The sequence below is a fragment of the Athene noctua genome, chromosome 9 (genome assembly GCF_965140245.1).
Source record: "Athene noctua chromosome 9, bAthNoc1.hap1.1, whole genome shotgun sequence".
Taxonomy (NCBI): Eukaryota; Metazoa; Chordata; class Aves; order Strigiformes; family Strigidae; genus Athene; species Athene noctua.
Genome location: NC_134045.1, coordinates 6,824,738 through 6,845,820, shown reverse-complemented (window position 1 = coordinate 6,845,820; position 21,083 = coordinate 6,824,738). Strand labels below are relative to the sequence as shown.

General features: G+C 47.5%; 1 protein-coding gene across 7 annotated transcripts in view; it reads left to right on the top strand.

The window, feature by feature from the left end:
* GNAO1 (G protein subunit alpha o1) overlaps window positions 1-21,083 on the top strand; it is a 147,178-nt gene that overhangs the window by 82,461 nt on the left and 43,634 nt on the right. For 2 of the 7 annotated variants that reach the window (XM_074913053.1, XM_074913054.1), the window contains exon 4: window positions 13,284-13,444. In XM_074913053.1, coding sequence (XP_074769154.1) covers window positions 13,284-13,444 — 161 coding nt within the window. Of the gene's footprint in view, window positions 1-12,195; window positions 12,240-13,283; window positions 13,445-21,083 lie in introns of all 7 variants that reach the window. The other 5 variants (XM_074913058.1, XM_074913057.1, XM_074913055.1 and 2 more) reach the window with 4 other exon arrangements.

Here is a 21,083-nt window from a genome sequence, read left to right as displayed (position 1 = left end):
CTGAATTGTTCATCATCCCAAAGAGTCTCTGAGGAAAAGGAGAGCGAGAGTGCGAGCCTGAGGCTGGCTCCAGCTCAGGGCAGAGACCAACACCAGCACACACCAATGTCCAATATCCTCCATCCCTCCTGGCCACCCCAGGGAAACGTATGGGCTCCCTCCCCCTCCCCTCCCCATGTCAGGAGCCCACTCCTGGCATGGTAGAACTCTTGTCAGTTGTACTGCCGAGGAGCCAGGAGCCAGCTCTGGAGGAGCTTCTGACCCAATGCCTGTCACATTCCCAGGGCATCCATGCTGCCTCCTGGGACACAGAGGAAAAGCTCCAGCAGCTCCCTTGGCATCATGATCCTTTTAGGTGTTCCCATGAGATATGAGGGAGAGGAAAGGCAAGAGCAGAGCATCTGCAGACAGGTGTCTCGGCTGGCGCTGGGGAGCTTCTCCCCTCCCAGTCTGATATCAATCCCATAAATGATCTCAGGGGCATTTTACTGCGGCAGTCACTTACGTAAGGGCAGAGTGCACATCAAATAGCACCACGGTAGAGACACAGACCTGCCCGCCCGCCCTCTTCAAGGGAGGGTGCTGTCAGACAGGGATCCCGGGGTCACAGGTGGGATGCGGAGGGAAGGAGGTTCTGTGCTTTCTCCATGCCTGAAGCCTCAGGTCTGCTATGCAGGCAGCTAGCTTGAAAGGCTGTGAGAGCAAAACCATCCTTGCAGCCCTAGCAAAAAACCTAATTCTGCCGCTTGGATTGCACACAGATATTCACATACCGCACAGCTCTGGAAACCTTAAAAAATGGGTGAAAACGTGTTACTTTCTTAATGGGAAGAGGCGGAGGGATGCTCCAATGCTCTGGCACCTCCCGCCTCGCTGCCCTGGGGTGTGGAGGGGAGGAGGCAGCTCCGGCAGTGGGAACCTGGCGTGGTTAAAATCAATAGTGTGTTGCAGCCCCGGCTGAAAAGCTCCTGGGACCCAGGAAGGCTCTGCCTTGGACAATGGATTATTTTTAACCAGCTCGAATCTTCAAACACTGTAGCTTATAAAAAGGGGAAAAGAAAAGAATAGCTGATTTGTGCAAGCTCCCCTGCTCCCATTAAGTCGGTGGAAGTGGTGTTATGCATTTCAATGGGGGCAGGACGGTGCTTCTCATGAGATAAATTGCACCCTGTCCCTTTGCATGCTCTGTGCAGCTAGTCCTGGCTTGCTCAGCTTTGCTCTTTCCTGGCCCCCCTACGAACACCCCTCCTTCCCTGATACGCTCCCCAGCAGATTTTTTTGTTGTTGTTGTCATTGAGCTATTCATTTTCCATAGGCTGCCTTCATTCCCGTGGCCTTTTGCAGCTAGGAGACAAGATGTTGCCTTGGAAACAAAGCCCCTCAGATGTTTGGAGTCTCTGGGATTGCTCTGTCTGCTCCCGAGTACTTTTAGGTTATTTTTATTAACCACACAAAGATGAAGCAGGCTTGTAGCCAAGGCAGAAAGTAGCCCTGGGAAGTGAAGGAGAGCGTCTTACTGGCATCACTCACTCCGCTGGGGATTTTTTTTTTTTTGCAATGCACCACAGGCTGAATGCCTGCAAGAGAAATGGCATCTCCAGAGAGTGCTGCGCACACAGGGCTGTTCCTGGGGCTGGGGATGGCTGTGGGCAGGCAGGCAGAGCCGCGATTGAGCCAGGGAGAGACAGAATCACCAGGAGAGAAACAGCAAAAGTATCAGAGAAGGGAAAGAGAAGAGGAACTATGAATGGCAGACATTCGGGTTTGTTGGGGTTTCTCACTTTCTGACCAACCAGCGATGCCGTGGAGGGACCACTGCACACGCCGCTGCCAAGGTGCACATTGTGGCTATAGGCATGCTCTACTTATTTTAGAGAAAATCAGATTTCCAGGCCCATTAGACAACTGAAAATCTCTGCTCTGGTGTTTCACTGGCATTTCTGCTCTGTGCTGCAGGGTGAGTCAGGGGCAGCATAAACAGACCCCCAGCCTGATCTTTGCTCCCAGCCGGCAGCTGGAGCATGCCAGCTCCTCCTCCCCCAAATCTGTCTGCGGGAGAGGTCTGACCCCTTCTGCAAGGGAGCTTTGGGAGGTGGTGAGATGCTGCACTGTTCCCCTTTCCCCTTATCCAGAGACATCACTACATGACGCTGCCAAATCCCGATCCCTCCATGGAGAACATTTCGGAGTAGTCTTTTAACTCCTTCTTCTGCAAAGATGTAAAAAAAAGAAACAAAACAAAAGCTGATTAAAAGAAGCTCCCTAATCCCCTGCTGGTACTTGAAATATTTCCAAGCCAGCAAAAGCATTCCAGAAAAAAGTGAATATACATTATTTTCCAAAAAAAATAATCAGTACAGTATTAAGCCTATGCCCTGCTACTCATGTCAACAGAGTCTTCTGCTGTGTACAACCATGAGGGAGGGCTTCCAGCTGCAACGGCTGCATGACTTGCAGAGCCAGGGAGGCTGGCACAAAGAGAGAGGGAGCAGCAGAGTGAGAAGGAAGGAAAGCACTGAGATAGGATGGGCCTCAGAGATGGTGGGTGAGGATGGCAGTGTCACACCCGCAGAGGTGAACACCACCAGCTCAGAGCCACTGAGAGGTTTGACCATGGTGCTTGAGATGTTGCAGATATTTCTCTTCCACCTACAGACAAGCACTGGTGCCATCCCCACCATTTCGTGGGGCTCAAGGTGTTCTGCAGTGCCTCAAAATGTTTTAGGGGTGATCCACCCTGTATTCCCCATGTGTATCACATCGGATTACACACAAAGAAGCAAGTTTGCTGTTTTGTGGAATTTTCCATCGTAGCTGAGATTCACAGATGCCCAGGCTAGCAAGATGCTCACAAATTTTCTTATCCCTTCTGGTGGATCCTCACCAGAGTGAGGAAGTCTGCCTCATCCTTGCAAATGTCATAAATGCCAGGCATGTTTTTTCCCATTGTTGCTGATTTTCCTTGTCAATACTACGTGATGCCATGGTTACAGAGATGTAGGACTAATCCATCAACAGCAGGTTATGGGCTTTTTGTTTTTGACAGTCTTTGATGCTATATTTGTGCCAGAAGAATAAATAATAAATATACACAACAGCATCAAAGATTTCTTTTGGGCCCCCAGCCTATTTCTGCCTATCCTTATTAAGCAGTTAAAAAGATATTTCTCTGTCAGATGCTTATTTTATGGACTATCCTGTCATCTAATGCTGCACCTGCGATCCCATTTATCCATTCTCTCTGAAAAGAGCAGTTAATAAAGTTCCTGTTAATAGCCCCACGGGCAGCTTCCCATGGAATAGCAATAGTCACACCCAATCCACCAGATTCCTCTCCTTCCCCTCCCTCTTCTATCACTTTCCCTCTTCTTCCTGCACCCATCCTCTCCCTACCAAAGTGTCAGGGAACTTTCCTGATGTTCTTGTAAGGAAAATATAGGACAATTTTTCTCTGCAGCAACCTGAAACAATACATAAGCGAATCTGTTAGTGCACAAAGTGCCTCAGTTCCAGTAAGGAGGAACTTGCTGGGGGTTAGTCTCTGTAATCCCTGCTCATCAAAAGAAGAGCTCCTCCGAGCCTGTTACAAACACCTGAGTCTTGATTTTGCAGGAGATACAGCAGCATGGAAGAGATTTATCTACAAATTTGTCTTTCATCTGCTCTAAACTCTGGGGCTCCTTCTAGGCAGCCACAGGCTCGTCGACCAGCCACTTCTCAACCTCAGCCCCATCCGATGCAGCTTCCACTCACAGCAGGACCTCAGCCAAATGCTCCTCCGCCCCCATGTCTTCAAAATCCTGGTCCTCCCAGCAGAGGAGGGTTCACAGGCAGCTGGAAATTAAGCAGGAGAGAAGGTAAATAAAGGTTGTAGTAGTAAGAAGTTAGAGACAAAATTTGACTAACGAGCCGCTCAATGAATCCTATCTCGTTTCATCCCATCCCCTTCGCGGTGTTAATATGACACCTCTTGAGATCACAGAGGCCTCCAGGGTCATCCTGCGTCTCCATCGCTGCTTGCATGCAGCCGGAGACCAAAAAGCAAAAAGTTACCAAGCCAGTGCAGGCAAAGGCATTAAGCATATTACTTGAGCAGCTTTCTTGGGTATCTGCATTGGGAACTGCTGCCAGTGACAATCCTAAAACAGCCGCAGGTTTGCACACTTCCATTTGCACCCTTCGGTTGTCTCTTTTTATAGAGGTTCCCCAGAAAATATTGATGTGCAATAGAGAAAGCTGAGTAAAGCAAAGCACTGCATTTTTTTAGAGGCCCTTCTTCTCAGAGTACTGCTTTAAACAAATAAGGGAAACTTGCTTAAGTTTGCAGAAGAAACTCAGTTCCCAAAGTGCCCTCCCTGCCTGACACGATGCCCCATTAGTTAATATTTAGCAAATTGCTGGAACAGCTCTTAAACCACAGTGCCAGTGTGACCTCTTGCTCTGACCATGTAGGTGGTGGAATTTCCATACCCAGTTTTACTCCTGCAAAGTCCAGGTCAAACCTAAGGAAAACCCTTTCCTCTACACTCAGCAGTAGTCATCTTGTAAGACATTTGGTGAAAGAGTATAGGACTGAAAACCAGAAAATTTGAAGTGTTGAGAATCCAAATTAAACCAGCAAATAAGTGGTGAATGAAGAGCTCCTGATAAGAAAGTTTTGCTTGTACTTATTACTAGACCTGGGCAGAAATGTTTAATGAATGTGGTAAAAAATCACAATCTAAAAGAAACCAAAAATGTTTCTAAAATCCGGTCAAAATCTACAGGTAATCATGGCCAAGAGGAAATGATGTGAAAATTTGAAGAATTTTTCAAAAGGATTTTGCATTTCTGAAAAGCCAAACTGTTTTGTTTTCATTCATTTTTCCAGCTTTTCATTTGGAAACAAAATTTTTATTTGAAAATTGACCTACATTTAAAACAATAGTAGACCCCCTCAAATAACTTGAAACAAAGAAAGTGCTCTGGCTGGATGTGAAATGAAATTTTTCGGAGGATTTGGGGTCCTCAGAAGAATGCAGGGGAACATGTTTGATGCAAGCCAATTTTTCACACCACCTAATTTTTCAGTTCTGCCGCCAAGTGGAAAATCCAGTATTATTTGTCTGCTGTGATACCTGCTCTCAGACCAGCAATGCAAGAACTAATTTTGAGACACCTTGTCAGGCAGAAGGCTTGGGTATGGACACCAAACCCACCAACTGCTGTAGCTGTTTCAGTGGAGAGCAGTGAGACATCCCTACCCAGATATCCTAGTTATGGGTTACAGAGGAGAGAAGAAGCAACAGGGAGCTGAAATTTAGCAGGATTCAGGTGGGAGGATTTTTCCTCTCCACCTTGTCTTTTAAGTATATATCTTCAACACAGATTACCAAGTAAAATGGGACCATAAAATGAAACAAGGCTCTTTCTGATTGAAAGACCGTCACTTTCTTCAGCGACAGATGACTGTAACCCACAGACTTAGTCCTTCATTGTACGAGGCACTGATAAATCTGCTAGATTAATTGTAGAGTGGAGATTAGCACCCACCATTCAGCATCAAGCTCTGAGCATTAAACTAATTACTAGGTTCCAGCGCTGCACAGCTTCCCAGCAGGAAGGCTCTGCCCTATAAATCGTCATACATGAGCAGCATTTAGCCAGAGATGTTAAAAAAAAAAATCCAGCTTTGTCCTGGGAATACTCCCACCATAGGGGCTGGTTTCCCTTTCTGTTCCAAAGACAAAGCCTGTTTCCCACTTCGTGGTGGGAAAACTTGGGACAAAACTGTGTCCTCTCTGCCCTGCTACCCTTATGCAGTCACCCAGAGGCATGTTGGTGTGGAAAATCTGAAACAGAGTGGAAGATGTGCAGGCTAAAGCTGTCAGGAATTCCCAGTCCCACAGCAGGTTCCCAGAGAATTGCCATCACTCCCACTCTGCTCATCCTCAGCGATCTGCTTTGCAATGAATGTAAAATAGCCATTTATTTTACAAATGCCCGGAGCTGATGGAGCTTCCCCACCTGCTCTCCCACTGTGGATATCAGGCATTTCCCTGCCATTTACTGCAACACAAACACTCCAGTGCTGTTACATTTTATGGGCTTTTACCCAGCAGAGAGGATTTTACAGAGAGAAGAAGGGCAGTAGACTGCAAGGATTTTTCTCTCATCTTTATGTGTTTCTAGCCTCCTCTTCAGCACCACAGCAGAGCACTTCCCTGTGGAGCATGAAGCCATGCGGCTAATGTCCCCCATCTGTGACTCTCTCTCTCATGCCCTCCCTGGTGGGCAGTGCTGCCCGTGCCTGCACGGCCTGAAAGTCATCAGCGAGGAATGATGTTTGGGCTTGCAGGTCCTGTAGCCAGCCCTTTTGCTCGGTGCTTGTAGGACAGAGGACCCATTAAAGCATCCTGCCTTTGGATGGATGCTGGGGGAGTTTGCAGCGGCTCTTGGTCTCTCAGGGATGCCATCTTCTTGAATTAGAAGTGTCTGGGACAGAAAGAGTGCCCTTTTCTCACCTTCCATTGCAGCTAGTGGGTCAGGACCTATTTTGAGACCATTGAACACATACTTTCTGGCTTTCCCATCCTTGCTTGGAAAAATCAGGTCAGCTGTCCACCATGTTTGTCTTGCCCAGCTCAGGAGCTTTTCTGAGCTCCTCAGGAACAGGGGAGGACCCTACAATTTCCTAGAATGAAGCAAATTTGGGAAATCCCTTTTGCAGGTTCAGTTCTATGTTGTTGGGTGCTGGGTTTTTCCACCTCCCTGGTGAGTGAAGCACTGTTTCCTACAGGACATAGGACTGTAGGAACTCTTACAATGGTGGTGGCCAACTGGCAGTCCAAGAGCTTAGTCTAGTCCATGCGTTATCCAGATCCTGGATTGCCAGATAGTCAGTAATCCAAGCAAAGAGGGAATATTATTGTACGTGTGTTGCAGGAGGAGAAAAGAAATTTAAACCCAAATAAAAGCTAGGAAATTTTGTTTGATCAACTGCAGTATGATACAGAATGAGTAGGAATAAAAGTAGTATCAAACACAAAGCAATTGGTCTGCTTTCAGAGCCGTAATAATCTATAATATCAGTCCTGCTCAATGTCTCCCTAAATAGGAAGCAGCAGACAGAAAAAAAGAGCTGTAACAAGGTTTCAGGATAGAGATCCTAGACTAAGTACCAGACACACAGAAGTTGTTTGGCCAAGACAGTCAGAGGTGATGGGACCTTCTTGGCTCCAGAAGGATATGAAAACCAGGGCTTTACTAATTGCTGGCCAGACAGCACAACCTCAGGAGAAGATCTGCGCGTCACTGTGGCTGTCAGGTTATGTTTTCTGTACAAAACAGCCTGTCTGCTCACAGACAGACAACAGCCCTTTGGCATTTTACCCAAGCCAACCAACCTTTTTGTGAGCTGTTTTACACAAGCAGTGTAGAAGATGACTAGTGTGACGCTGTAGAAAGCCAACCATCTCTAACTTAATTTGTTAGGCTTAGTTTTGCTGTGTGATGCAAATTGCTAGAGCGCGCTACACTGAACTTCACATCAGCGCAAACCCATCTTTCCCAGACCACTGGGATCTACGTCAGGAGCTTTCCAGACCTGCCTCCAACTAACAAGAGTGCAGGAGGGATGTAGCTTGGGTGCCCACCTCAAGGTGTTCTCTAAAAGATAAATTTAATTAAGCCACTGGATAGTTTTTTGCTAGCTCAGCACCTTCCAGGGTCTCTCAGCAAGCCAAATGCCAAGCAGTGGTTGGAGGCCTTTATTAAATTTTCCGAAGGTGGATGGAAGAGTGGAAGAGGAAGGGAGAAGGTTGTCTCTCCTGTGATGCACAGCAGCTACTTCATGCCAGACAGATTTCCACATATTCAGAGGTCATCTCTGAAAGACAGATGTGTGAGAAAGAGGGAAGAGTGAGGGGGAGAGTCATATGTGTAGCTATTTATTCAGTGTCTACAAAAACTCCTATGGACTTGGAGCTGGGCCCTGGATGTCTTTGGAAGAGGCGTATTCACCAGCTCTGCTTTGTTTCCAGAATTCATTCAGGCTGCAAATGCCATGAAAATAACTGGCTTGTGCTGTGATACAGCCACACTTCAGCTGGGAAGCAGGGCCCAGATTTCTGAGATGCTCTGTAAGGAGGAGGAGGAGGTTTTCAGTTTATGAGCCACATTCTGCCCCCAAGTTACGGGACCTTGTTTCTTACTGAAGTAGCAGAGGCACATACCACTGTTCCCTGAGGTTAGGATCTGGGTCCCCCAAGAAGGTCCCCATCCTGGGATGTCCTTTGTGGATGCTGGATCCTTTCAAGACATCAATTTGATTTCCCCCAGATTCCTCACTGGTGATGGCCACTACTTTTTTCACAAGATGGCTAGTACCATGTCTCTGATGTGTCTTGTGCTGCCAGAAAAATGCAGTGCTTATTTTTTCCCCACCACATGGATTTTCTGAAGTGTTCTGAGATGCAGCTTTGAGTACAACCAGCCACCAGAGGAAATTGCCCCAGTGTTAACCTTTGAGGTAGGCTGAGTGACAAGTATGATTAATCAAAGTAAATAACAGCAAAAATGATATTTACTGGGATTTAGTTCACCAAAAGGAAAGCACAGTACAATATGACACAGTAGGTCAGCTCTCCTGTGGATGTAAGTCAGTGCAGCTTTATAGGGTTTGGCAGATTTGTACCACATAGCTTCACATAAGGCATTGCCTTTCCCTTAAATACTCCTCTACTAGAAAACTTCCTTTTTAAAAATACGAAAAAAAAGTGTCCCCTAGTTAGTGTTCAGGTAACTTCAGAGGATCAGAGCCAGGATTTACCCTGGGATGGTCAGAGAGGTGGGGACCCGAGTCCCACTCCAGCACAACTCTAGGGCAGGCAGGGCAGGAACAGCTCTGCTGGTACCTTCGTGGGCTCAGGTCATGGCTGGTGGTGAGGTACAAATAATTAGGGGTGGTCTGTATCAACGTGATGAGGTAACTTGCTTGCAGAGACAAACATGGCTGCCAGGAAGAGCCCCTCTCCTTTCCAGCAAGGTAACAAATTAATTGGGCTATGTGGCTGTTGCAAGGAATGTCACAAGTTTGCTTGCTGAGCACAGCCTGTGTACTTGGTGACAGTGACATATGGGAGACAATTAAGTAACTGCGGTTATGTCCAGGTTAGTGAGAAAACAGATCCCCTTATGAACTGGATTTATACCTTGTGTCTGGTGCAAAGGTAGCCACACAACCCAGGGTTAGAAAGGAGACACGCGGACTTCCCACTGAGTTTACAAGCTTCTTGTTCACACCTGCCTGTGGATTTCACTGTCATATAAAACCCCACCCTGCCCTGGCCCTACAGAGCCCTCTCCCTTCCCGACTGGTGTGGAGGTTTGTTCCTTTAGCAAAGGCTTATTTGGTCTTTTAGCTTGATGGCTAAAGCCTGGGTGTATAATTTACCATCCCCGAGTTTCTGAGTTCAGGTGTTTCCTCAAGCCAAGCCCAGCCAGCCAGATCCAATTCTCCTGCTGTAGGTGGACACATTCAGCATTCAGGAGTGACACAGAACTGAACAAATCCTGCTCTCAGTAAGAGACAACCCAAAGGCAATCAGCTTGGGGGTTAGGTTTGACTCGCTATGGAAAACACAGGCTGTTGGGAAGCAGCATCAGGCTGCATGGGAAAGCTGCAGGGGTGTGCTGGGGTGCTCCTCCGGGATAAGAACCAGCCTGAAGGAGACCAGCCCAAGCCCTTGCCCTCCTCCCAGCCAGCCTGTACTGAGGGGAAGGAGACAGAGCAGCTGGGAAAAAGCGGAGGCAGCAATGGAGGAAGCAGCCCTGCACCATTTTGTGGCTCCTTCCAGCAATCCCAGGGGCAGAGCACTGCCTATTTTTAGCTCCTGAGGTAGCTGAAATACCACCATGATATTCATTAACAAAAACCCCTTCAGATGGCAACTGCGAAGCAGGGGGTTGGGGGGGGGGCTGGTTGTTCTGTTTTATTTTGCTTTATTTAATTGCTGGCTTCTGTACAGAGGCAGAGCGTGGCAGGAGGCTCGGCTCCTCTCACCTTGGGAAAAGCAGGAGTGCCAGACCCAGGGGAGGTGGGACGGAAAAAGTCAATCAGGCAGTATTTAAAAATCTACCTGCTGGGCCCAGGGGGGGCTGGAGATTTTAATGTCATTCCCAGCTTGAGATGCAGCCTGGAGAGTGAGAAAAGAAAGGGGTATCTTCTTTTCTTGGATCCTTAATTGCTTGTTAAATCCTCTAACAAATGCCTGAACTTCTGGATGGCCCCATGCTCCTTGACAGAGGGGCTTCATCCTTGGCAGGGGGGAGGAGTATTTTCAAAAACACTTGTTTCACCTGCTTTTTCTGGGTTTATAAAATTGAGAGATCAATGGTTCACTCTGCAAAATAAAACTTAAGTCTGGAATATTTTTATTACCATTCAGCAGGAGCAATAAACTTAGCTACGATCTGTTCCCCTGCTGCAGCCTGTCGACTCAGCCTGCCCTACAGGCAGCTGCCCACATTGCGGGAGAGGAACCTCTCCCATCCCCAAAAGGGACCTCCAGTGAATGCAGAGGAGCATGTACCAAAATAATCCCCTGCCGTATGAGCTCAGCTCCGCCTCTGGCCCAAACAGAGCTGATAACCACAGCCAGAGATGCCTGTCCCTGGTCACTTTCATTCTGCCCTGTCATCACTGATCATCTGTGTCTTCTGCTCAAACCCTCTTGTGCTGCGTCTTAAATCACAAGGGACTGCCACAAGTCTCAGTAGTGGAAAAGGTGAGGTAGCTGTTTCCCAGCACAGAAAATGTGACGACCATGCCATTCCCCCTGGTGCTTTGCAGAAAGCAGCCTGCAGTTAAGTCCACAAAGCTCAGAAGCAGCCCAGCCTGTAACAGCTGGAGAGATTCAAATGTGCTTTGCCACACAGATGGATGGACAGATCTGTGACTTACACCTATAATCCCATCCAGTGGTCAAGATAACATGTGAAAGACCTCCTTCCTACCTGACTGAAAGCATGGATGCTTTTTCTGCACCACCCACATATAACAGGAATACACTTATAACAGGAATACACAAATAACGGGGGCACACCAGACCACAGCCCCAGTCAGACTGACCATTAGCAGGCTTTGTTTTATTTAGAGTCCATGAAAAGAGCAGAATTACATCTCCAGCAGGGCAGGCAAGCTGTACTGATGATTTATGAATATTCGCTGAGCTCACGAAGCACTCCAGGGCAGAAAACAAGCTTTTGAAATTAACTGAACTCTTCAAGGTTCTTCGTTTGTCTTGGCTTTGAGGTGTGAGTCACCAATACTATTTCTCCAAACCGAGCAGAGTCTGCACAGAGGGCTGGGAGGATTCCTGGGCACTAAAGTATGAAGTTAAGTATTCTGTGAGAAAGACTTCATGAAGTCTTCAAAGCATAGAGACTCCACCCCATTAAGTTTTATGGGATGGTGTCTCTGTACAGTACTGAGACTTCTTCAGCCTGTAAAGACTGGATGATCAGGGGCCTCAAGGCTCTTACTCTGGGCACTGATGTTTCCAGCAGCTTCAGTCTCAGTGCTAGTGGTTTGGTGCCCTGTGATTTTTCAACGATTTCAGTGTTCAGTAAAGAGAGGCTGCAGAGTAGTTTTGATCTGACCATGCAGGATCCTGGCCATACACCTTGTTGTTCCCACCCAGGTTATTGTGGTGCTCTTCAGCACTGGTTCTCCTCCACTTCTAATTGTACCCATGACCTAAGAAATAATCTGCTTGCCTTACCACAAAGCCTGTAACACCTTGTCCCCAGTGCTCAGGCAGTACCCAGGGAGAGCAGTCCATTCAGCAGTTGGGCTGTTCCCACCATAGCTGCTAAATCTGAGCATCAGACAGGAGCAGCAGCAGCACCTGGCCTGGCAGAGGAGCAGGGCAGGGCCTGTGGTAGCCAGGGAGGGTGTAGGGGCTCCTCCAGCAGGAGATGCACGGGCTTCCCGGGGGCCACTCACCCAACTGCAGGTGGCTTTGTGCTCATGAGTCAGGTCACTGTGATGGACAGGGGTTGTTTGTCCATGGGACAGTGACAACAAAGCATGGGCACTGCCTGCACTCCCCTTCACAAGACTCGTGTTTCTGGTCAGCATCTGCTGATTTAGACCAGACACCCTGGAAGGTGAAGACTTCCGCCTGCATTTGTTCAAGAATGGGTTTGATCTAGCAGACAAGAGGAAAGATGATAGAACAAGGCAGTTATTTTCACTAGTTTGCTGTAAGCACATGTAGGGAATAAGAGCTCCTCTTTTCCAATTAATTATAACAATAATAATTGCTTTTGTTTCAGCTGGTAGAAATATGAGACTTACAAAATTTTCAAAGCAATGAAAGAAACACTCTGCAGATTAGCCAACACGCCTGGGGTTTCAGGAGTCTGTGGGGGTATGGGAGATCCACTTCACTGCAAAGCAAGCAGAGGGGGGTCATGAATTTGGGTGTCCTGCTTTGCAAATGAGTGAAGCATCAGCCACTGTGGACTGTTACAGCAGGGCTGAACTTAGCTATTCCAAGGCTGTCTAGACGTTCCCATCCTAAATCTGAGACATCTTCCGGACTTGAGTTGTGTCAGAACACTATCCTCCAGGAAAAGTTGCTGTTCAGTGAATCACATTTTTCTCACCAAAAAAGATTCCATCTGCAAATGGCCAGCTGGCCCTGCCCTCACTGCCATACTCCTTAACCGCGGGAGATTCCTCTCCCTCTGAGTCACAAAGCACAACAGCCAGCCAAGGTGGTCTGTGTTAACATGAATTAGCCCCTATAGCAGGGGCTCATAGCAAAGAACAAGAATTCAGGAAAATCAGTAAACCAGCACCTGAAAAAAAATTGTTTCTGGAGCCATTCTGCTGTCCTTTCTGATACAAACGGCCCCTACTTCAGCAAGGTTACACACTCGGTTAAAACAGGTATCGTTGCAGGATATGCGTCACTTTGCTAACATACAATATACATATAAGAATTTCCTTCTGTTCCCAAGAAGCTCCACACATATGCAGTGCCAACTGGTTTGTCTGATGCATAGAAATACTTGCTGACATGAGGTGGATTGCACAAATAACCTCTTTCCTTGTGGCTTCCTTGCTCCATCCTCCTTTTGCCCTTTCTGCTGGGTCATACTGTGTAGATTCTAAAACCCCATCCTGAGAAATGCAGCCTCTTTACTACTGATAGTTTGGTGAACTGTTTATGAAATCTCTTGCTCCCAATTCTGCCTGGAGCATGTATGTGACCTCTTGTTTCTTTCCTCTACAGGCTGATGCCAAGATGGTCTGTGATGTCGTAAGTCGGATGGAGGACACAGAGCCCTTCTCTCCAGAGCTGCTGTCAGCTATGATGAGACTCTGGGCAGACTCTGGGATCCAAGAATGCTTCAACCGGTCCCGGGAGTATCAACTCAACGACTCGGCCCAATAGTGAGTATCTCTGTCCATAGCCTTTTGTGTTAAGAAGCTGTATTTGGGCTTGTTGAAGTTTTAACTAAAGTTAATGACCTCGTAGCAGCAGAGCTGAACATGGTTCTGCCTACAGACTGGGATGTGTATTGTGTCACAGGTTGCTGCAAGGCAGAAAGGATAAGGCAGGACATTCGTGTCCCCTCTGGCCAGTTTGGGGTCAGGCCCGTGACCCCGAGGGCAGATTCCCAAACTGCTCCCAAAGAGCTCAAGGTAGGTTTCTACAAACATGGATCTAGTGAGCAGAGGCAGACCAAGCCATGGACATGGCTGATGGCTTCTTTATTTGTCAGATAACAGAAGGGTGTGATCACCTGCTTTGTATAACATAAAGATTTGTATAAATCTTTGCTCTTGGGTTTGCTTTTCTGATAGTCGTAGACTGTGCTGATAGCCAGATGGATTACAACCAAGGGTAAGGGACATCTTTGCTTTTACAGTGGCATTGCATTATTCTCATAATACAGTCAGTGGCATCTCTACCATTAGGGACCACATCTAGATTTTTTTTAGTGTTGGTTGTCTGAATCTATGGCTTTGGTTCATCCCATCATAAGGACAGGACATCTACCCATAAAGGACTGCTCTGGCTCTGAAGAAATGTTGAGTCCCTCCCCAGTTTCAGTTCAGACCCATTTCTGATGATAATTCATCTGATCTGTTTGCCTCCGCCTAGGCAAGGAGAGTAAAGCTTTTCATCCCATAATTTCAATCACAGGAGCTGTTGCAGTCAGGCAAAATGTCCCTGGCCCTGCACTGTGTCTTGGGCAGTAGTCAGTAAAACATGATTAAGTATAAGCAAAAGAAACAAGCAAGCACAGGGTGATCATTTCCCCAGTTATACCCTTGGACTTCTTGGTAGTCAGGGAAACAGAGGCTTCCCCAAATGGTGACAGGGGAGTGCTACATCCATGCTTTTGGCTTTCACAATATCCCATGTCAAGTTCACCAGCTGACTCATACACTTTGGAGTTGTTACTGAGTGTTTGGATTGTCTGGCATCTCTGCTCAGGGTTTTCCTGGATATCTATCAAAACACGAACCCAAGCACCAGCATGGCGGATGGTTTTGTTCTGCACCAGCTCCTCCCCTCCAAGCTGGCAGGGCAGTTAGGGAGCGCAGGATCATTTCTGCTCTTGCAGTGCTGCAGCAGAAGGCTTGTGATGACACATCACTTGGCACTGACCGAAAACTAAATGGGAAACCTGCAGATGTGTGGTTGGTGTCACAGCATCCTACCCAACCATTTGTCACCACAAGTGACTACATCTCAGTGATGATCCTGGCGTTATGCTGCCTTTTAATCACTCCTAGGTGGACATCCATGTTTAATCTATATTTCATTGCCTCTAATAGCAAAATCAGCCTTCTCTTGCCAGCAATTTTTGTCTTTTTTTTTTTTTTTTAACAAAAGAACAGTCTGATGGCATAAACATACCTTTAGAGATATAAATTATATAAAATGCCAGTCCTAATTGCATTACAACCTTGTGGAAAATTCTTCAATTGTTTTAGAGCCAATTATCTTGAGGAAAGTATTTTGCTTTTCCTTCCATGCAAGATAACAGTTGAAAATAATAAGCATAGCCCTCCCAATGTGACCAGCTGCTGGGCAATTCATCAGCAAGAGCTCTAAAACCACAAGCAGTTTCTAGACATCAACTGAAGAGGCTCTGTGCTGTAGTATTCACAGCAATATCAACGTGTGGTTGCAGCACAGCAAAATGAATTTTGGTGTCTTTAACAAAATCTCTCGTATCAGAGGATGATGCATGATCCTCTTTGCCAGGGGAGGGCTGTGCTGCCTCTCTCCTTAGCTACGCTGAGTCGTGCTGTGGCTTGACACTTGCTTTCTCCAGGCTAGGTCAGATGGTGAAGCTGAAGATAACAAGGTCCTGCACATTTACGGACCTGATGCTGTTAAGGAGCCCCTGATGGTTCCGTCACCAGGAGCAGAGATGCTGTCACAGGGCAGGGCACTGTAACATGTCCTGCTGCACCTCTAGGCCCTTGTGCCATCACACCAGATGGTGACACAAGTGAGAGCTCAGTTGGCACTTATTCACGCCCAGTGGACTCCCAGTGAAAAGAGGCATATTTTTCATTTAATCCTTCAATGCTTTGGGGTTGTTTTCTTCTGCATGAGCGAAATATTTGAGACAGTTTTCTATTTTTTTTTCCCCCTCTGGGAGAGGGCTTATCTTTATTGACACTGATATTGGATTTAAAACACTAGCAGCTACAACATGTGTTTTCATTAGGGCTGAGAAAAATAAATTCCAGGCAAGAACTGAATCTGTAGTTCCCCAAAGTTTGAAAAACAATGACAGGCAATGCGCTAGACTAGCATCGTTCTTATCTCAGGCTTCTCTTGGTGTTAAGCCATAGGGACTGGTGTTTTGCTGGCAGGAGGGAAGTTTGCTGCAGGAGTCAGAGACCGCGCTCCATGGCTGCTCAGTACATAGTGCAAAGCCCAGAGGCACCAAGCGACCAGCTCCTGTCGTGGCCAGCACAGGTGGGACCTTCAGGAGAGGTCCAGGCACTTCCCTTTGCCCCAGAAATCACGCGCCGAATGGCCTGAATGCATATCAGCCATCCACTGCCTGGCTATTTCTAAGGAACCTCTACTTGGACTTCTCCGAGTCAGTGCTGCTGTTGTTCTACATTGCTCTTCCAGTGCTATACCTTGAGGTTTTTTTAATGGCTTGAACAACAGGCCTTGTGTTACAGCCCCTGAGAGAGCAAGTCACAGGCTAATCAACAGCCTGCAAGAGCTGGCAGCATGGCTCTTACTAGTCTATCATTAATTTCATTGAAAATAGATTTCATATTTTGTATTAGCCTAAACAAGAAGTGAGTAATAGCTCACCTCCCCTATCAAAGATGGGCAGGAGTGTATTGCTTTCCACTCTCCCATGCATGCCTGCCTAATGGTGTTGACTTCCCTGCAAAGCTTTGCTTCTTTTAGGCTCTAAAATCAGCCTGTCGTTAGCAAGGATTTCATAGCTACTGCAAAGGAACAGTAGAAAACAGCACTTTTGCAAAGAAAAACCATGACCGAGGAAGAGGGGAGGTTCTGCAATGGGCTTCCTGTGCCTCGGACAGCAAAAAGTAAAACCGGAAGGACAGCAAGAGAAGGGAAGAGAGTAAGATGTAGCAGTTGGTTTCATCCTGTTTTGTTACTGCATTTTTTCATCATTCCCCAAGGCAAATTTACGGGTGGGTTGAGTTCCACACTCCTAATCTCTTGATTATGTTTTTATTCCTACTTCGTCTCCTCTTCCTTTCTTGTCTTCATGCCTAGGAGCTAAATCTACCTCTGATCATCAAAGAGTCTGGGCACTGCTGATGTCTTTTTCTTCTCTAGCCAGTTTCTGTCTGTGGAAGCACATCTGTGACCCACATTTTGCTTTCAAATTCAGCAAAATAGAGGTTTCCAGCTGGTTTCCTTAATCTCCTGCTTTTGTTCAGATTTTAAAATTGTCTTGTGTTTCCTAGCCTTGAGTTCCTAACTAGCCTGGTCAGTGGAGTACAGTGCATAGGGCAAGTTTGATCTTAACCCAGGAATGGGGACCTGCTCTGAATGGCCTCCAAGCTCCAGGGGGGGAATGGAGCAGACGGAGCATCCACACGAGCACAGGTTTTCCGTGTGCATATCCAAACAGGCACAGGCCCTGCAAGATGTGTAGGCAGAGACAGTTTGCAAGTACACAGACACAAAAAAGCCAGAATCTTATCTCAAGTTATTCTCCTCCTGCTTCCAAGTACATTGAAAGATCATTTGATAATGCCAGTGCTGTGAAACTACCGTGAAAATGTAAAATATTTTAGGCCTGCGTTCAACCCATCCATCTTCACACATATCAGAGGTGTCAGGGCTAGGAAGCTTGTTGCCTTTGGCTCTCTCCGTAGGGAGTGAAGGGAGGGAGAGATGCCTCCAGAGAGGGATGCAGACCTCACTGCTCAGTGGTGAATCACAGAATCAGGGAATGGTTTGGGTTGGAAGGGACCTCAAAGATCATCTAGTTCCAACCTCCCTGTCACACACAGGGACACCTTCCACTAGACAAGGCCTTGAACCCTTCCAGGGAAGAGGCATCCACAGCTTCTCTGGGCAGCCTGTTCCAGTGCCTCACCACCCTCACAGTGAAGGGGAGATGCAATTGTGTCTGCTGCTCTACCACAGCTAACCACAGCCCTGGCATCTCAAGTCTGTGCCAAATACCACGCCCAAACTGGACAACACTTCCATCACTCCATCTTCAAGAACTCCTGTGGCAGTGCCTTATAGAAAAGCAGCACCAAACAGAATAAAATACTGCAGTGCCTTCCTTTTCTCATGTAGGACTGTTTTCTGATCTCTTTTCCTTGCAAAAGAATTGTCTTTGCATGATGGTATCACCTTCCCTACTGATACTTATTACATCCCACATGCCAGCACACACTTTGCATCAAGAAAACAGCCAAGAGTAGACCCAGATGTTGTTGTGATGTGGTAAATGGCTTCCAGACTGAGCCCCAACAAGGCAGCACTGGAACAGGCTGCCCAGAGAGGCTGTAAAATTTCCATCCTTGGAAATACTCAACATTGAGCCACCTGAGCTAACTTTCAAACTGAATTTAACTTTGAAGTTGGCCCTGCTTTGAACAGGGGATGGTCCAGATGAACTCCAGAGGTCCAATCCAAACCAGCACTTTTAGGTTTGTCTTCTGGTTTTTTTTCCCCTCACTCTTTCTTTCATGACACTGTGTTTAAAAGGGAGAAAGGGTCTTTGGGGTTGGCTGCAGTCTCCTGTTCCTAGCCATGCAGGACCATGCAGCTCTATAATAATGCTCCAGTCCTGCAAGTCCCATGGTCTAAACTTTTGCCTTGCTGGTGAAGCCAGCTCACGGGACATGGGCATTATGCATGACTGTCAGGACATGGTCCATTTTAATGAGCTGCGATTGTTGCTGGCTCTCTCAGACTGAAGAAAGGATAATTGTAGGTCAAGGTTTTGCATTAATATTCCCATCAGGTGCATAGATTCCATTTTCTCATTACAGCTTTTGCATTAGAATATGGTTTTCTGTGTGCCCATCTTACTCGTGCCTGTCACTTGCGCTCCCTTGCATTTAATTGGAGGGAGTAGCAGCATAAATGGAACAATCCTGTTAATTGGGATGACTTGTGTGGCACTGTTTATTGAATAACCCACCTTTGTGTCTTGGAGCCCAAGCACCAATAAAGCAGAAAGGAAAAATACATCACAAGCAGAGATGTAGATACATTTGTCTGAATTTACGGTTTAATTTACCCCTGTAAGTAAATATGCCCACCAGCTTTGAATAATTAAGTTCCCCCTACAATAAGCAAAACAAAACAGCTCATAAGAGCCAGACCTGGTGACTGAAATCGCCAGCCCTGCTCAGTTCCCACAAATAAGATGCAAATAGATTTCCAGGGAGGAGCAGGTCTGTGACATCTGCTGGTGCCAGGTCTGGAGCAGGGCTGTTTCTGCTAAGAGCGAGGTGGGGGAGACGGGGGCAGGCTGAGCATCAGTCTAGCAGGGCTTGGGCTTGGAAGAGGTCTCAGGCTCTGTTATTATCCTCATAAGTTAAGGAATCATTATTGTTACATGGCTACACCTAGGGCTAAATGTGAGCTGGAAGAAGGGCGCAACAGGAAAAGCATCTTTGAAATCAGATGGATATTTTCTAGCATCTCACCCTCAGTCTTCATCCACCTGGGGACCCAATTTCAACAAGATTGGGTGCAATTTCTCCGGGGGCTGCCTCTGTTGGCCCAAAGCAGGGTGGAGACCACGTCACAGTATCTCGAAGGTGGGTGTTAAGCAATGCTCACCTTCCCATCCCACCAAACACTGCCAGGAGAGTGTGAGGACTGAACTTCCTTCACAGAAGAAGTTAAGTGGGGGGGTGATGGCATCTGAGATACCTTCAGAAGCTACAGAGCTGGGCTTTAAAGTGGAGCTTGTGGCAGCACCCAGCGACGTGGGAACATCCAGGAAAGCGTTTACCAGCTGAACCAGAGTTTCAGCTTTGCTTGCTGCCTTTCCATCTGAAATAGCAACTTCTGCAGCCAGCTCCACTAAGAACTCAGCACCTCTTTAGATATGGATCTTGCAGGCAAAAACTGGTGGTATAGTGTTGTCACTTCCCCCCTCCTAATCCTCCTTTACCCCCCCCCCCCAAAATCTCTCTTAAGATCTGTCTGAAGAGACCCAGGAGATAACAGACTGCACTGCAAGGAGGAGCAGAGAAGTTACATTAGTAGTTCATTCCTCGGGGACAAAGACATAGCAGTACCTGCTACGTCCCTGCAATTTTTCATTGCCATGTCGCATCATAACACTGCTGTCTTTGGCCCGGGGATTAGAAAAATCTTGACATCTTGACTAAATAAATTGTTATTTAATGACCCACGATACCAATCAGGGCTGTCCCACTTTTGGCAAAGCTCCCACCCAAAAGGGTTGGAGCCAGGCAGCAGTTCACGCTGCCTGGAGGAGGAGGAACAGCCAGAATTTGGGAACAACCTCTTTTCACATTTTGCTTAGAGATGAGGAGCCGCCAGCACCACTGATAAACACAGCACAGGGCATTCACCCCCAAGGAAACCTGCTGAACTGCAGTCTTGAACCCTGGATAATCTGTTCTCATCGCCAACTGACAGACCCAACAGGAATTTCTTCCTGCCTTGTGAAGGGCTGTGGGTGACAGATCTGGTGCAGAAAGATTTGACTTTTTTTGGCTGAGTATTTGTGTATTTTTAGGCTGAAATGTCCTTATGAAACCAGCTGGAGCTGGCAGGCTGCCACCAAGGGTTGGGGTTGGGTTGTTTTTTTTTTTTGTTCTGTTCAGTTTGTTTTTTCACTGCTACCCCTACTGCTGTCTGCAGCCCCCCTCTCCCACCAGCTCTGCCTTTCAGCAGGCAGCACTCATGCCCTGCAGCTCACCCATCACTGCGCTCTCCCACCTTTCACCCCAACTGCTGGGTGACGGCAATGCTGGGATGCAGCTCCACAGCTGGGGAGTCCAGTCTCTCCTGGGAACCTGCAGCCTCTCCTGCAGAGCCAAGGAGCTCAAGCTTCCCTCCCTCTTTCTGCACCTTGCAGCTTGACATCCCGTGTGCCCTCAGCTGTGCCGTCACAGCCTGCCCTGTAAGACAAACAGCATCACTCATACAGGGTGAGGGCAGGAGACGGGGTGTCTCCCACCAGCAAGGCTCTCAGGGCATCCTATTGCTGTCTGAAGCTCCTTAGGGAATCGGGTAGTTCTAGCAAGGCACATGTCCCTCTGCGTGGGTAATTCCTGCTTTACACCAGCTCATTGGCACCCTGCTCATGGGTCACCGGTGGCTCTGAGCCCTGTCCCCTCGCAGCACACGTGGCCAGGCAGGGACCGGCCGGCTGCTCTCAGCCTCCTGGTTCTGCAGTGTGTCTGCAGGCAAAGCTGTCAGGAGACCACCGTGCCGTGGCTCTTCTTCACACGGCTGGCGTCAGGTCTGGCACCGTCTGTGACGCTGAGAGGCGAGCGTGGCGGTGGCGCATGGTTTCCTGACGTATTTGCTGTCCGTTTGAAATCCTTAAATGGCAAA